General features: G+C 37.3%; 1 protein-coding gene across 1 annotated transcript in view; it reads left to right on the forward strand.

Annotated features, from left to right (window-relative positions):
• The window catches only part of Adgrg4 (adhesion G protein-coupled receptor G4), a 98145-nt gene that overhangs the window by 55433 nt on the left and 24520 nt on the right, over positions 1 to 18192 (forward strand). Inside the window, 5 exon segments of the mRNA XM_060374674.1 lie at positions 897 to 1113; positions 2571 to 2733; positions 10927 to 11061; positions 15646 to 15765; positions 16907 to 16952. Coding sequence (XP_060230657.1) covers positions 897 to 1113; positions 2571 to 2733; positions 10927 to 11061; positions 15646 to 15765; positions 16907 to 16952 — 681 coding nt within the window.

Here is an 18192-nt window from a genome sequence, read left to right on the forward strand (position 1 = left end):
AAAGTCTAATTTGCTTTGTATTTGTTTAATAGTAGCCATCACATTAAAAGGGGGATGGTTCAAATAAAGATTTAGACAAGCATTATGAGACCAAAAAAAAAAAAGATTATGAGACAACTAATGACATTTAAACACTGACTGGAGATCTTAATTTTAACTTAATTAAGATCATGGTTAAGGTGAAATTGTTTCATTTTAAACATATGTGTTTGTGAGTGAAGCTACAGGATATAGAGATGGGGGAAAGGTGGATGAGAAAGTATGGAAAGTAAGATTAGCCTTCCACTGACACGTGTTGAAGCTGGGTGATTCATGAAGTACACAAAGATTCATCATATTATCATTTTGCTTTCTGGCTGTGCTTAAAAATTTCCATAATAAAAAGTGAAAAAGAAAGTGGGTGAGGTAATAGCTATTGTTTTTTTTCCATAGAAAAAAATCTAAATTAATTGTTTCTTATTATGTGGTCCATATTTGCTTTCTACCTGTGGGATGCCAGTTCTTGGCAGGGAATAGTAATTACCACCCTTGATTATAAAAGCCCAGACTCAATGTTTGCTGATATTTGAGTATAGGTAGGATCTTAACTCGAGCCAACAATCAAAAGTCTTAACTTAATTAGCATCAAGTTTCAAGATAATTCTTCAGTGACACAAAGATTTCCCTAATGCATTTGAAATCAGACTTAATGAATACAAAACTGATTTTTGTTCTTCTTTCCAGAACTACATCTATTGGAGAACTTGAGCCTCAATAGTTTTCTTTGGTGAACTTTGTTTCCTTGGTGTGTATTTTCATTTCACTGCCTTTTCTTTTTAAAGGGAAGGAGGCTATCCAGCATAGCCCACACTAAAGGAAGATATGGAAGTCATCTATTTCCATTTTGTTTCCCCTAGAGAATGCAGAAGATGTCGCAGGACACATTTTAAACCTGGTCAATGAGTCCCCACCTCTGGATGAAGAAGAGACAAAGATTGTTGTTTCTAAAGTAGCTGACATTTCTAACTGTGATGAGATAAATACCAACCTAACTCAAATCATACTACAAATCATCAGCACCATGACGGAAAAGCAGAGCAATTCAGCCTCCAACCTGCCTCCAGTAAGCAATAAGTGAGTCAAAATGCTTTGCTAAGGAAACAGATGTTATTGAATTACTTCCTGAGAAAACAGACAGTTACGCATTGACAAGGTCCAGTTCAGTGGATGACACCATTTGAATACGAATGAATTCTCAGTGATAATGACATTTCAAATAAATTCTCGTCCAAAACCCACCCTGAAATCTCTCTAACTGCTGCACATTTCTAAAAAATGTATCCAACTCATGGTATCCTGAAAAACTCAGGAATTGTTCTGGTTGACACTTTCACAGTCAGTGACCAACTCTTTTCAATTTCTGCTTGAGAAGCTGACTTATGAATGTCTTAATTTTTTTTTACTCTTTCCTTATGTTTTTATTTATTATTGGAAAACTTTCCATACTTATCCAATATAGTTTGATTATAGATAGATAGATAGATAGATCAAGCTGTATAGAATAAGTATAGAAATATATATATCTCACTGCCTCCATATACATATGCATATATATATATATATATATATATATATATATATATATATATATATATATATATTTCACTGCCTCCTTCCAACTCTGCCTAGTGCCCCATTCCCATCTTAAGTGTAGCATTAACTGAAGTGGCTACAGGGGGCTATTGATAATACTAAAGAACTAAATTTTATATGAAGCACTGTCATACATCCTTTAACCTCTTAGATCAGTGATTCTTGAAATTCCTATGCTGTGACCCTTTGGTACAGTTCCTCATGTTATGTTGAACCCCAACCACAAAATTATTCTGTTGCTCCTTTATAACTGTAATTTTGCTACATTATGAATGGTAATGTAAATATTCAATATACAGGATATCATATATCTGATGTACAACCCCAAATGAGTTTAAATCCACAGGCTGAGAATCGCTGTCTGAAACTATTCTACTTGAAGCAGTGAATCCATCCATTCTTTCTCTAGCAGTTCTACTCTCGATTCCCTGTCCTGTTCATCTGCTGGAGCCTCCTATCCCAGCCCTCTACTTCCACTGTTGCCCATTTGTGGCCCATTTTCTACACAGGAGTCAGAGTTAGGTTTCAATGCATACATCAGATCACACCTTGCTTTTCAATCCACTTGGTGGCCGTCCTTTTAGGTTAAATAAAATCTGAACTCCTTCTAGGATAAAAGAGTCCATAATGGATCTGACTTTATAAAAGATAATTTCATTTGATTTTTGAAATGACCAGGAGACATGCTGGTACTATCCCAGACTTTGCTTGCAAGGGTCATAGATCTCAAGCAGGTCATTTTGTTCACAATTACAGAAATTAGAGGTGCTAACATGCAGACTTCTGTCTGCTTGGCTCCAAAGCTAAGGCTCTTACCAAACAACATCAAGATGACAATGAAGTCACAAAGTCAAGCTTCACAGTGATGATGTCTTGGTGGGAGGGTGAGTTTTATCAATAAGACAGAAATAGTGCTGTTTGCTTGTGATTCTTTTCAGAATTCTAAGGATAATCGAGCATGCTGGTCACAAGATGAACTTTGTAGGGAGAACAGCAAATGTCACTGTGGCCAGGCTGGCTTTGGCTGTGCTGCGGGTGGACCACAAGTTTAAAGGGATGGCCTTTAGCATCCGCTCCTCTGAAGACGTCATAGCCCCGCAGGTGAGTGCAATGCAGGAAATGGAGAGACAGGCAACCAAATGTTGTTCTAGATCATCACCCATGAAGTTCTTAGAATGGCAAATGTATACCCTTGGGAGATTTTAACCTGAATGGGAATATTGGGAAAATATAGAAACCCCAAGGTAGATTTGTGTATAACCCTTGGTGTCTGTGTTGTGTGCAATAATTTAAGAATTGTCTCTGTCACCTGAAATCATTGCAAGTATTAGCTGATTATTGGCTATCACATAGGGATAACTTATTGTATGCTGGATGTTATACTACTGAGTATTGTTGGAACACATAAAGTAACAGGAAAGTCAAGAGATGTGCCCAAGGACACATATCCTAACAGCTAAGCTGGAATTCAGATCTATGTCTGACTATATTTATAGTCTGGTCTCAGGTTAGGTAATAGAAGCAAATGTCAAATGTTTATGTAATGTGGATGCTACTTACCCTGATTTATCACATTGTACCTCATAGATAAACGCAACAATTATATAGCAATAGTAAAAAGTCTCTGCCCCTTTCCACTGTCTACCAGCACTTCAGCCTCAGGCAGATCATTTGCAGCTTCAAAGCAAACCGAGAGAACAGATTTTATTTGATAGCTTAAGACTGTAAATTCATATATGGGAAAGTATACAAAGCCTAAGTCCAAGGTCTGTAGGTTTAGCTAAGGCATATGTCCACATAATCCAAACCCTATCAAGATAGAGAATATTGTCATTGCTCCTGAAAGACCCTCATTTCCTCAGTTAATCCCTGACAACCTCTAGGGACCACCACTATTCTGACATATTTTTTTTCTGCCAAAATTTGTTCCTGCTCTAAACAAAATCATGTGATATGTATGTGATTCTCTGGTAGAAATCTTCTTTCATATATCTTACACATTGTTTTAAAAATTCATCATTTTGTTTTCCACAGTGTTTATTGCTGAATAGTACTTGATTGAATAAATATATTATGCACTTTTTATTTAGTCTACTGTTTATTTATTCCACTGTGTATTTGGTTGTTTCCAGTTTAATGATATTACAAATAGCACTCCTTATGAACATTTGGATAAAGGTCTTTGTGTGGACATGTTTTCATGTGTCTTGGACAAATACTTAGAAACTGAATAGCTGGCTTTTTTGGTATATACTTACACTGTAAGAAATTCCCATGTTCTTTTATCCTGTGGGTAATGATAGGCAGGAAGCTTTCATTTTCATCTTGATCGCTCACATAACTTCTTTGTTGACTTAGCTGTCAAAGTCTTTTGTTAAGATTTTAATTGGCTTGTAGTTCCTATTTTTTAAATTTCTATCATTTTCTCAGTGGTGTCTTTTCATAAGCACATGTTTAGAATTTTTTTTGAAATATAATTTGTAGTTATTTTACCTTGCTAGTAACCATATATGATTAGTCTAAAAAAAATCTTTGTCACAGGCAAGTCGTGAAACCATTCTATTATGCTTTAAAAACTCTTTGGTTTAACTTTTATGCTTAGGAGGAAGAGCCTTAAATGATCTAATTTTCTTATATGGTATGAGATCATTTTATTACATATAAATATTTAGGTTTTTTTTTTTTTAAGATTTACTTATTATGTATACAATGAACTGCCTGCATGTATGCCTTCAGGCCAGAAGAAGGCACCAGATTTCATTATAGATGGTTGTGAGCCACCATGTGATTGCTGGGAATTGAACTCAGGACCTTTGGAAGGGCTGCCAGTGCTCTTAACCTCTGAGCCATCTCTCCAGCCCAAATATTTAGTTTCTAAAACACCACTTACTGGGAAATTTCCTTTTCCCAGTGGTATTTTTTGTTACCTATGACAAAAAGAATCAAGTCATAACACATATGTACAAGATAAAATAGGAGGATCTCATCCCTAAATAAAGAGCTGCAAACAATTAATGGCCACTGAGAAGAGGAGAAACAGTCTTCTCCAGGGATGAGCCTCTGATAGGTGGTCCAATCCAAAGACATCATCCCTGAACACATATATACTAAGTGAAATCGGTAGGCTGTGTTTATAAATGTGTATCTACCTACATCTCCCTATATATGTAATAATTTAAGAATAAGAGGTCATGAATTTGAAAAGAAGTGGAAGAAACATAGGAGAAATTGAAAGAAGGAAAAGGAGGGAGAAATAATATAAAAACAGTGCTCATACATGAATTTCTCAATAAATACATACATACATAAATAGTTGGGAAAATAAACCTATTTTTAGACTTTCTGTGTTTTTTTTTTCTAATAAATCTTTGGGTTATTGCTGCACTGCATTGGTAACTACATTTGGTGTGTGTGTGTGTGTGTGTGTGTGTGTGTGTGTGTGATATGTTTGTGCATATGTGTGTTTATGTGAACCTCTGAATATGTATGCACAAGCCAGAGGAGGATGTAAGGACTCGTGATCTATCATTCTCTGTCTCATTCTCTTGAGACTGGTCTCTCACTGAACCTGAAACTTGCTGTTTTAAAGGCTAGATTCTCTTGGTCTTCTCCTAATTCCTGCAGTGTGAAAGGTAGTATGAGCACTTTACCTTCTTTTTTTTAAGGTTGCTACTCTAAGCCTTTTCTAAGTCTATATGAATTTTTACATCTGCTTGAAAAAATCTGTGCAAAAAGACAGTGGTATTCAGGTTGGCCATTGAGCTGGAGTCCCAGACCTCAGGTTGTTTTTTTTTTTTTTTTTTTTTTGTGTGTGTGTGTGTGTGTGTGTGTGTTTTATACTGAGTACTACCATTCTGGCATGTCATTTTATTCTTTTTTAATTTTTTATTTTAATTTTTATTAATTACACTTTATTTACTTTGTATCCCCTGTAAACCCCTTCTTCTTCCCCCCCAGTCCCATCTTCCCTCCCACTTCTCCAAGCATGCCCCTCCCCAAGTCCACTGATAGGGGCAGACCTCAGTTTCTGAAATAGAATCTTGCTATATATCTCACCTGACCTTGAACTTATAATGTCCCAGATAGGCTTCAAACTCACACTCTTCTTGTCTCTGACTCCAAATTGCTGGTATTTAATTGGTTTGTACCACTACACCTGGCTGTGTTTTGATCAATTTATTCCTAAGTATCTTATTTCTCTGATGTTGCTGCAAATGGAATATTTTAAAATTTCAATGATTTTATGCAAATATAAAATGCAATTTGATTAAATATAAAGTATATAATGTGGGTTGACTGACCAGGCCTAATCCTGAATTCCAAGATGAAAAATGTTTTTATAGTTTAAGATTTTGGAGCATTTTCAATTTCAGAATTTTGGATTAGAAATTACATAAGTAGTCTATGCAAATAATTCATAATCCCAAACCTGCAAAATCTGAGACACTTCTTGTCTAAGGATTTTGGTAAATGATATTCAACCTGTGTACATCATTTGTGTATTATGAACAATTGCTAAATTCACTTACTAGGTTGAGTGATTTTTAGGATAGCTGGCAAAAGGGTTGTGAATCTTCCTTAGTGATTTTTATTTCTCTTTTTGTATAGGAGTGTTTGTGGTATGCGTACATGTGTGTGCGTGTATGCTTGTGCATGAACAGAAACAGGATGAGAAAATTGGGTACTCTGATCTATCACTTTCTACCCTGCTACCTTGAGACAGGATCTTTCACTGACACTGAACCTAAGATGGTGGCTGCAGCAATCCCCTCTACCCTCTTGCTAGTGCTATGGCCACAGGTGTGTACAAATATGTTTGGCTTTTTGCCCTGTTGTCATGCTTTTGCTACAAGCACTCCTACCTCCTTTCCCATCTCACTACCACCCTCTTTATTCCTTTTCTTAGCCTTTAATTTTTCTTCTAACATTTTTATTATTATTTATTTACTTTACATCTTGATTGCAGCTTTCCATCACTCCTCTCCTCTCAGTCCCTCCATCTCAATCTCCCCCCTAATTCACCCCTTCTCCTCTTCTCCTCAGAAAAGAGGAGGCCTCCCATGGATATCAACCAGTCCTGGCATATCAAGTTGCAGTAAGACTATGTGTATCTTCTTTTGAGCACCGAGTAGGCAGCCCAGCTAGAGGAGAGGGATACAAAGGCAGGCAACAGAGTCAGAGAGAGCCCCTGTTCCTGCTATTAGGAGTCCCACATGAAGACCAAGCTATACAACTGTTACATATGTGCAGAGGGCCTAGATCGATCCCATACACGCTCTCTGTTTGGAGGTTAATTCTCTGTAAGCCCCTGTGGGCCCAGGTTAGTTGACTCTGTAGGTTGTCTTGTGGTGTCCTTGAGCCTTCTGGCTCCTTCTATCCTTCCTCCCCTTCTTCCACAGGATTCCACAAATTCTGCTCCATCTTTTACCCATGAACTTCTTGTAGTCAGGACCAATTGTGGGTCTGAGGTTTTATGGCTATGTTGGTGTCCTTGACTGGAAGTATTTTCTGGTTACAGGAGATGGCCGTTTCAGGCACCATATCCTCCATTGCTAAGGAGTCTTAACTAGGGTTCCCCTCATAGAATCCATTGTCTGAGAGATGTTCCCATAACCCAGTTGTCTCTCCCAGTACTCTCTTCTTCCATCTTTCCCCCACCTCAGACCTTCTGTTCCCACTAGTGTGTGTCTATTTTTGTTTGTAGGTGCCATTGTCTTATGCATATATGAGTGGGAGTCACAGATCAACATTGGGAATCTTCCTTCATCACTCTCCACCTTATTTTTTTTTGAGACAGGATCTCTCACTCAAATCTTGAACATGTATTTTTATTATTTCAGTTGCAAGTATTTTTCACCTTCTTTAATGCCTCGATTACTTAGATGTATGTTGAAATACCAAATATTTGGAGATATCAAAGGCATTATTATTTATTATTTGTTTCATTTTGGCCACACAATACACTTGGTATGGTTTCATTTAGTTCCGTGTTATGAAATAGGATTTTATGTAGCACAATAATGCTTCCATCTCAATTTGAAAAGTAACTGAACTTCTGATCTTTCTGCATCTACCCCCTAAGTTCTCAGCTGATAGCCACAGCTGATTTAACCTGGAATAACTTTAACCTATTTAAATGTATTGGAACTTGTCTTTTGACCATGAGTAATTGGGTATAGATTTTGTGTTCATGAAAAACAGTGTGCTTTTTATAGTTCTTAGGTATAGTGTATCATATATATTAGTAAGATCAAAGTGGTTGATACTATTAGAAGCATCTGTATGTTTACTAGTTTTTTTCTTAAACTGTTTTCTAGTTGAAAGGACTATTAAAATCTCTAATTCTTTTAAATTTTACCAAATTTATTTTATACTCATTTATATTGTTGGGTTGTCCTAATACCATCCTTAATCATAACTTATTTATCATCATGAAACTTCTCTATCTCTGATGTGTTTCTTTGAGACAGGGTTTCTCTGTGTAGCTAAGAACCGGCCTTGCAGGCTAGGCTGCAATTACTTCTCTATCTCTGATGTGTTTCTTTGAGACAGGGTTTCTCTGTGTAGCCAGGACCTGCCTTGCAGGCTAAGCTGCAATTACTTCTCTATCTCTGATGTGTTTCTTTGAGATAGGGTTTCTCTGTGTAGCCAGGACCTGCCTTGCAGGCTAGGCTGCAATTAGTAAGGCAACATCCTTTACACCCTGAGTGCTGGAATTATACATGTGTACTACCATGCCTGGCAGTCTCATCTTCCTCGCAGCCTTCTTAGAAGACATTTGTGTGAATGTGTATGTGTGTATGACCACTATTTTCTTCATATATAAAGAACAATTCTGGTAGATAGCATATAGTTTGTGTTTGCACATTGTATTAGTCCTGGCGATTTCTGCCTTTTATGTATGCAGTCCTTTAATATTTAATATAATTGTTGACATGATTAAACTTGATACTTAAAACTTTAATCTTATTTTATTTTCTATACATTTGGTTTTTCTTCTTCTATTCTTTTTGTTATGTTTTGTTTTACTTTAAAATATTTATTATACTTCATTTTAATTTTTATTAATCTTTACTCTTTATTTTATCTTGAATAAGCAAATATTAGACTACAAGACAATTTATTTCATTATGATATATTCATTCAATGGATTTTGATCACATTTATCCTCATGTTTTTCTTTTGTTGCATAAATTCTTCTCTTCTATTGGTCTCTCTTTCCTCTAGATAGTCTCCCTTATACTTTCAGCCTTTTAAAATTTAATTGATGATGCAAATGAAAACATTCAACATTTGGATTTATTTTACTTAATATGACAATATTGAATTACCCTCATTTTCCTGCGGCATATTTCATTCTTCTTATGAATAATATTTTATTGGGTATATATATATATGTACAATTGAAATCCATTTTTAAGTCAGTTGTCACCTCAGCTGATTCAATATCTTAGGTATTGTGATCAGTATCACAATCACAATAAGCATAGGTATACAGGCATATGTCTTACATATGACTTTGATTTTTTTTTTTGGATATAGACTCAGGGGTTGTATAGGTAGATAATATGGCTGTACTATTTTGGTTTCTGATGAATCTTTTATCTTGATTTTCATAGTGGCTGAATGATGTTACATTTCCACCAGCACGATTTGTCCTTTTAATCACACTGTCTTAGTTCATATTTCTATTGCTGTTTTGGCTACTGATTTGATTATTATGGCAATTGAGCTGTCTGGAATTAAAGTAAACTCCAAGTCTTGGGTGGCAGTTCAAAAAGCAGTTGAGTCCTTCATTTTATATTTAGAGTTTTTCCTCTGTATATACGACTCAGAGACCAGGTACAGAATCTGTGCAGTTTAACTCACTCCATTCCAGAAGTTCCCCATCCCATCCTTCCAATGGCTGTGCTTCTCCTGACCTTTAGTTTCTGATTCTTCACAACAGGAATAAGTAGATTTTTTTTTCTAGCAACATTTCAGATGCCCTACAAAGCATCAGCTGGATGCTGAAAAACAGATATTTCATCCAGTATTTTTACCTTTTTCTGAGTACTTACTCTGCTACAGAAGCTTTCTGATGGTGTTCATTTTCCTGGGTTTTCAAATGACTGTTAATTTAATTTGATGTTATATGCAGGGAACTCCTCGTCCATTAAGAGCTATTTAGGTGTACCAGAAGCAGGTGCTGACTTCCCTGTTTAAATATGGAGTCTCCATTATAAGCATCAGTGGATAATCAGACAATTAACCCTAGCCACATTCTTGGTACCAAATTACTTATATGCTAAAGTAAAGTTGTCACCTAAAAGGTCATCAGTCGACTGGGCATTGGTCATCTGTGCTAAAAAATCCATATGGGTTTTAGGTTCAAGAAGTCATTCTATAAACATTATACACTAACACACACAGACACACACACACACACACACACACACACACACACCTCCCTTACTCTACACCCAACTAGGTAACAGCTCATTGATCAGCACCATAGATAATAAGAAAAATACGGGCCCAAATTCCATATTTTTCTTCAGTTACTCCCCTACTTTATGACCGCTGGATAAGTCTTTAACTTCCGTGAGCCCCATTTCCTAATATCTTCTACAACATACCTTTCAAGTTTGGCAAAGATTAAATAAGAGAATACAGTTCATCGTGCCCATATACCAGTTTTTCCCAGGGATGTTCAGGTTTGTGATTGTGTTCTCAGTGTAATTTTTAATAAAACCCATTTTCATTCTCAAAAACATTCTAGTATATACAAAATACTATTTATTACCAATGAAACTAACATATCCTTCTAACTATGAGTCCCTAGCAGAGTTTTAAAGGCTAATACTTCACTTTCCAGGCTCACTATTAGTGAAAACATTGTTTAATGAACTATGAGGCAGGTGCTTAATACTACTGCATAGTTTATTCTTGCCATCGTTTCTGCTTTCAGAACTATACCGGGGAAGGTAAACTGATGATACACTTTATTTCTTAACATTGGGGCTAATCACCTAATTTGTTATTTTTATCACCTCTGTTTTTACATATGTGTACTTAGGTTAACTTTGGAAGGTTGGAAGGAAAAGTGTGTGTGTGTGCATATGTGCGTGTGTGCGTGTGTGTGTGTGTGTGTGTGTGTGTGTGTGTGTGTATGTGTGTGTTAGTCCATGGAACCAGGCTGCAGTCATCAGCTTCAGTCCTCTGTGGGAACTCTGAATTGGAAGAGATGAGACGAGGAGAGAATGCAATTATGATGGGTGAAGACTCCATTTTTTTATTTATTTGTCTTGGCAGATTTTCCTTGGTGGTATTCCTCTAAGGAGGGCTTTGGCTTCCATATATTTGCCTAAATCATTGAGGGAGAAAGTTCCTCTTAATGGCTTAAAAACCATTTTGTTTAATTTTTTTGGACAAACCTCACTCTTTAAGGTAAGTTCTTGCCTCTGGTAACTGTCATGAACTGATGTGGTGACTCACTGTAATTATGAACTCCTGCTATTTTCATGATGTTCTGTTTATTTTAGAATATGTTCTGATTGATTCTCCAAGTCTTTCAGCACAACCTCTGGTCCTCTGCATGAATCAACATCTACTTTAATGATGCTTTATACTTTTGAATTTTCATAGCCCGTAAGCTTTGGATGGGACTTTAAGGGTTATCTGGGAACCAAATGGAGATCTTAAGATGTTTCAAAGCCAAAAAAGAACAGCATGTTCTCCTGATAGGATGGCCTTTCATCTTATTAATCTGCCCCACCCCCACATCTCTCCTGGCTTCTAGCTCTGAGTGGTCTAAACCTCACTTTAAGCGAGAGTCAGTGAAATGTGGTGAGACATGGTCTTGGAGAGCAGCTTCTGGGACTTGAGGGTGACATCACTGTCTTCTCCCTGTATGATTCCTTCTCCGTGTGCTGTAGTTTCTTGTAGTGTAAAACAGTATACAGAACTTTATATACCCCTTAAAGGACTGAAGGGTCCTTTATGTAAAGTGCTCCTGGGGTTGCCTGGCACATCCTGAGCACTGAGTAAATGCTTGCATTACTGTTGTTATTATGGGTAAGGTTCTTTGCCTATGACCACTCTATCTAATCATGCTGTTGAGATGACAGCAACCAGCATTTACATGAAGTTCAGGACAGTAAGCACTATTTTTTTGAGACAAATTTTCATTATGTATCTCTGTCTGGCCTAGAATTTGCTTTGTAGACCAATATGATGGAGATCCTACAGCTTCTGCCTCCTGAGTTCTGGGAGTAAAGGCATGTATTGCCATAAGCAGCTTTAGTTGTTACTATTTATGCTTACTACCTCATCTTCTTCTCATGGGAAACTGAGGCTCAGAAAAATAGTTTTTTTTTTCAAGATCAGATAGTGATGAAATGGTATAGTTAAGAATCAGATTCAGGCTATATAATACCAAAGTTCTGATATATGATTTTTTTCTTTCCCATTTATGTCTGTTTTCATAAACATGCATGTAGTATTTGTGTGTGGGGGTTTGTTCATGTTTGTATATATAGGCACACACACACACATATATATATATATATATATATATATATATATATATATATGGAAAGCCACACAGTCACATGTGTATGTATGAATGTGGAGGCCCAAGATTGATGTCAAGAATCATCCTTAATAGTTCTACATTGTTCAAGGTCTCTTAGTCAAACCCAGAAATTGCCAATGACATTAGTCAGGAAATACAGGTGAACAAGCATCCCCACCTGCCATTTTACATTGGTTCCAGGAATCCAAACAATGGTCCATTGCTTATGCAGAAATAAATTAACCCCTGACCCATCTCCCCAACCTCAAAGTCTTTATATTTGAAGTTAATGCATTAATTTGCCCCAGTGTGTTTGCATTACTAAGGAATCATCCAAAGGCATGAATTCCTAGTGGTCAAATAGTCACAGACTTATTTTGATGGGGGAGGGGATGTTACAATAAGAGGATAAAAATATAGCAGACACTTTAGCACCTACCAGTTTAAGAGGACCATATTATCACCAAATGTGTTTGCAAAGTTTTCTGTTTCTCTAGCATTCTGTGGCCATTCTTTTCTTCAGCTAAATTCTATTTGTTCCTGTAGGTTTAGTTCAATTCCTCTCCAGGACACCTCCTTAGAATTAATAAGCCCATTCTCTCTTCTCTGTACTCTGAAAAAAATTAGTGAACCAAATTTTGTAATAATGGCTTAAAATATGTTCCAAAGCTGTCTGAACCTTTTGATATTCTTGTCACTGTTTTGTATCATCAGAGATGCCATTATTTTTGGTCTTAATTTCCCTCCTTCCTTCAAATGGCTGTGCTTATCTCTCAGAATAAGAGATAAACTTGCTTTGCATAGATTCTACACTTAATAAGTAATTTTGATTCTCTAGCACCTTTCATTGAAATAGACTAAAGACCTTCACCCAAATTAGCCTACAGACGTCATAGTGCCAGATGAAGAAGGATTAGAACCAGTTAGTCATCAAATTCCAAGCTGGAAGGGCCCTTATAACTCAGTGTCACATATCTTTATTGTGTCAGTGAAGTCACCAAGATCCAGAAAGAGAAAGACATTTACTAAAGGTGACACAATTCACTCTCTTATTTACCCAATCATTTAGTTATTTGACAAATAGTTATTTCATTCCTACTCTGTGTCTTTCATGGTGCTGGTTACTAGGTGATGGGGCTATGATGTTAAGCAAAACAGAGCTGGGGCCTACCCTTGTAGAAAATGCAGTAAATAAGATTCCTGCACTGAAAGAGGTACATGGGTCTAGGCCTTGTGTCACTGGTGGCTGAGGATTGAAGACATGCTTCCCTGTAAATACCTTTCTAAATCTTCAGTGCCTGGGCCCCAGCCTTAGATCTATACAGCTTCCTTTAATATCTTTTGGTCAAAATCTTGACAGTCATTATAAAATCTTAGCTTATAAATTGCTGATAATGCACCACTCTTGAACATCTTGTGCATTCTCCTTTCTTCCAGTAGCTGTAGCTCTTTGGGAGGAGCAACGGAAATAAGCAAGCCTGTTGTGGCATAGGGACTCTAGGACTGTAGGAGAGGACAGAGCAAAGGCAGCCTGATTTAGGGGAGATCTCAGCTCTGAAGAGACCCCAAAATGAAATAAAGAGTGGATAGAGCTGACATAGAGGAAACTTAAGTCCAGAGGAGCAAGAAATGATTTTTACCATGTTGTATGTAAGAGACATGAATCCTAAGAGGTTAGTTAGTTAAGCCTTTGGTCATTGTGAGCAGTTCCTCCCTTGGCTTTTCCACTGCAGAAAGCTGTATATCTTAGACCAAATTGGGAGAATAGTTAGAGGTCATCTACTTACCAATAGATATTATCATGTCATCATGTTACCAATGGTCCAGAAAGGAGAAGGTCTTTGGAGGAACCAGAAGGCTTGGGTAGGCACTTACTCTCTTGGGTGTCAGCAAAACCTTACCATAATCATAGTTTCATGATGTTACACCTTAGCAGGCTGCCTTAGGGAACTCTGATGAGAAAAGAACATTAAGTCATCAGAATGTGCATTCATTATTTGTGTCATTGTTGGAAATTATGCAAGAAAAGGCTGGTTTGGGGTTCATGGTTTGAGGTTGCAGTCCACCATAGTAGGGAAACCCTGGTGACAGGGACTTGAGAAAGCTTGTCACATTATGTCTGCATCAAAGAAGTAAATGACTGCTAGTGCTCAGCTAGCCATCTTTTATTCATTCTAGGACTCCTAGTTGAAGGAATGGTACTACCTACATTTAGACTGGGCCTTCTGTGTTTACATAATCCCTCACCAGTATGCCCAGAGGACAACCCAAGCTAGATGATCCTTTTCAGGCCCGCCCAGAAGTTTATTTCCTATATGATTCCAGATCCTGTCCTTTTAACAATATTAACCATCACAACATTGTTTAGGATGAACACAAATGGCCATGAACACAAAGTAGGGCATTTCCAAGTTGACCAAGACCACATGCATGGTTACTTAAGTGCTTAGCTTGACAAGGGAGTAGCTATTGCACACCCTGTCCTCAGTGATGTCTTCTAACCATGTTCAGTAGGCTCTTCAGGGATGTCATTTAAACATCAGGCTTTCTTAGATGCAGGCACTCAGTTAACTAGCCTTATGGAATCTTGACCTTTGCAACTTTGGTCTTGTTATTATAGAGTCTCATAGCTTTACAAATATCCTTTAATTTGTTGCCCTTAAATTAACATTGTTAAACATCCTTTTCCTGCCACTCATGAGTTGTGTGATCTTTGTACATATAGGTACTGAACCTACCCAAGTCTCAGTTTAGCTGAAAAAAAAAAAAAAGGCCATATGATGTCAGTGAGGGCTGAAGAATATGCATGTGAAAATCACTTAGCCAATTATCTGGATCACAGAAGCCAAAAGAGGAAATACCTGCTGCATATTAGGCTGTGTAGGCCATGCTAGGATATAATGTCTGGACTTCGGCATGAGACTATATGGTTTTCAAGAGTGGAGATCATCATCAAATTCTTCTAACACGTATACCAAGCTGGATATTGACAAACATACTTCCTTTTCCTCTGGGGGACAGACTATGAAAATAGTTTGTAAAAACCTCATAATGGATTCAGATTCATTATTTAAAAAGGTGTCTTTATAAGGATGGTCAAGAGTTAGAACCAAGTTAAGTTGTGCAATGTGTGAATCTGGAGCATTATCAAGGCAGAGAATATTTTGTTTTGTTGTAAAAGCAACATTGAATAGTTGGTACAAACCCAATATTGATTATTTAGATATGTTCTGGATAGATGGATGGGTGAATGAATGGATAAATAAATGAATTGTTCTAACTTGTTATAATTGAGCTTTATGTGATGAAGAGATGGACTGATTGACTCTGAAAATTCATCCGTAGACTGTGATTTTTTTTCACGTCTATGCCAAAACTGTGTAGCACATCATTGATTCTAGATTGATAATGGTTATGTAAGAAATTAGATGTTTAGAACCTTTGTGTTTCATCTGCAGGCCCAAAACAACAATACTTTATTAATGACATATGTTGTCAGTGCAAGCATCTCAAATATGTCCATTCAAAACTTGGCTGGTCCAGTGCTTATCATTCTGAAGCATATTCAAGGAAACTGGGTAATATATCTATTTTCATCTGAGAATCAAATGACCTCAGGACCCCAAAGTGATTTTCTGCTGAAAAATAAATGGTCAATTTACATTCAATTCAAAGACTCCATGTTGATTTTTCTGGTTCTAGGTAGAAGTATGTTAGAACTAGGTATTTCTAGAAATAATGCCATATTCCCAAGGGATCCTGGATAGTGAGCCTTCTAGCAAGACAGTGACTAAGAATAAGCAGATCTTAGTTGTAACAGTAAATGCCATTTAATTGCATTCATTTTTGAGTGAGATAAACAACATCATTGAAAATAGCATTTGTATTCTTTGACTTTGCATGAAGAACATTAAAACATGTATTTATTATCAAATGACTAAAATGATAATCGTATGGAATAACATAAGGCATATATTACTAAATAATCAAATTTAGTTTTAGTAAAAGAATGAGTTACTGTTTCATTCTTTGATGTTAATATGTGTCCAGTGTGAAGTATTCATTTCCTATCTAAGAGACTTTATAGTATAACATATTTTCCCCCTAGTCTTAAAAAGAAGCAAGGGAGACTTGGAGAGAGAATTTAAAAACCAGATTGAAAATGAAACAGGTTGGTAAAATCTCTCAATTTAGACTGGGGCTATGACTATCAGATCATTCCTGGGAATTAATTGTCCATTGCCTCTTAGTCTCCTAGAGATTGTAGGAGCTAGGGAAATTTCAGGAATCTTCAACAGGCTTAATGAGGAAGTGACTCAACTCTGTGTGCTTAGGAATGATCACAGCTGTGTGTGCCAAATTTCAAAGCCTCATAAAGAACACCTACTATACAGCAGTCGCTTACTGGTTCTCCAGAGCTTCCCCCTCTGCAGTGCTCCAATTGGCAGGTCCCAGTAATACTAAACGACACATGCTACATTGCTAAGCGGTGACATACTGTTTTCTTACTTCCAAGGCCAAAGCTAGGTGGAGTTATACTTAAAACCAAACCGTAAACGATCTCCCCCTATGTCTCTCCCCGTGTGCGAGTGTGTTCGCGCTTACGTGTGTGTATATTTCTGTCTCCACTGGCCAAAACACTTGAAAACGCTTAAATGCACATTGTTTTTGTTTGGTGACACAAGAAAAGGTATTTGACTGTAATTCTTATTGTTGCAGAATTATGGTCAAGTTTACTGTGCCTTTTGGGATTTTGACACTAACAGTAAGTATTTATAGAAGCAGACTTTGACTTTGCCCCCTCATCCTTTTCCCTGTTGGTGGTTGGGATGTTGTCAGCTGCTGTCCAATCAGGCACTACGGAACACTCTGCACGACAGAGATATCCTACATGACTTTTAGGGCATGAAAATTAAGAAAACTCCTTTTGATAAGGCATTTATTATAGAAATTACAAAAATAGATCAACGCATGGGTAAGCAAGACTAGAAAAAAAAATGCAATTAGAAGGCCCAGTGCAGAGTAACTGAGTTATTTGAAGAGGACTGAGGAGGGATTACCTGGCTTGTTAAGTGTGCATTCCTATAGGAATTATCGCTATTTATTTTTTTTCTCTCTCTTTCATAAGAATAGTGAGTCCTTGGTAAGCCCTATGCCCTCGAACGGACCCAATCCTTTAATCATCTCATTGAGGAGATGAGATTTTTGTTAGTCCGCAAAAGCCCTCCCTGTTTGGGTAGCTGTGCATCTGTGAAAGTGGTGGATATGGTTACTCCTGACTGGCTTTTATTAGGTTTGCTACCTCCACTGGAGTCTCTAGGGTTAATACCAAATCCCATAGAATTCTCCTACACAATCATCATCTCCCAGGAATGAATGGCTAGTGGTGAGAAATGTTCTTCTACATAGGAAGCTCTGCTTGGATATTTTTCCCATCTAGAAATCCAGGAGAAGAGAGACATTTCTCTTTCTACTTAACTCCTCAGGGAACAGAATACTAACTCTCTGACAAACAGAAACAATGTGTCCTCTCCTGGCTCCCTGCCAAACCTGTCAGAAAAATGGTCCCATAAAAAGTGACAAGCTCTGTCCTCCATAGCTTCAGTAAGTTCATCCCTGTGTAGCTGGAGTACTCCCAGGAGACCCCTTGCCCCTGGCTCTTTATGCTGTGAGTGTAGAACATTTATCATCTATGGCATTATCCCAGAGAGACAATTCTGCTCACACTTGGATACCTGTCCTGAGATAAGTCTTTTGCTGTACTACCATCCTAAACCAGCTCTCTAACCCCAGGTCTATAAGGCTCCAATCAGCCATAAGGATCTTCAGGCCATGATAGCTTGAGTCCATTTAGTTTCTTGGGTGGAACTGGCTGTTTCTAATATAAATGTCAGTCCCAAGTTGGCTAAGAGGCAGCCTGTATTCCAAAGGTCTAGGTCCTTCTAAAACTTCCAGATCTATTTCTTTTATTGGCTACTTACAAAACATGTTGCTACAGCATGGTG

The sequence above is a fragment of the Meriones unguiculatus genome, chromosome X, assembly GCF_030254825.1.
Source record: "Meriones unguiculatus strain TT.TT164.6M chromosome X, Bangor_MerUng_6.1, whole genome shotgun sequence".
Lineage (NCBI taxonomy): Eukaryota > Metazoa > Chordata > Mammalia > Rodentia > Muridae > Meriones > Meriones unguiculatus.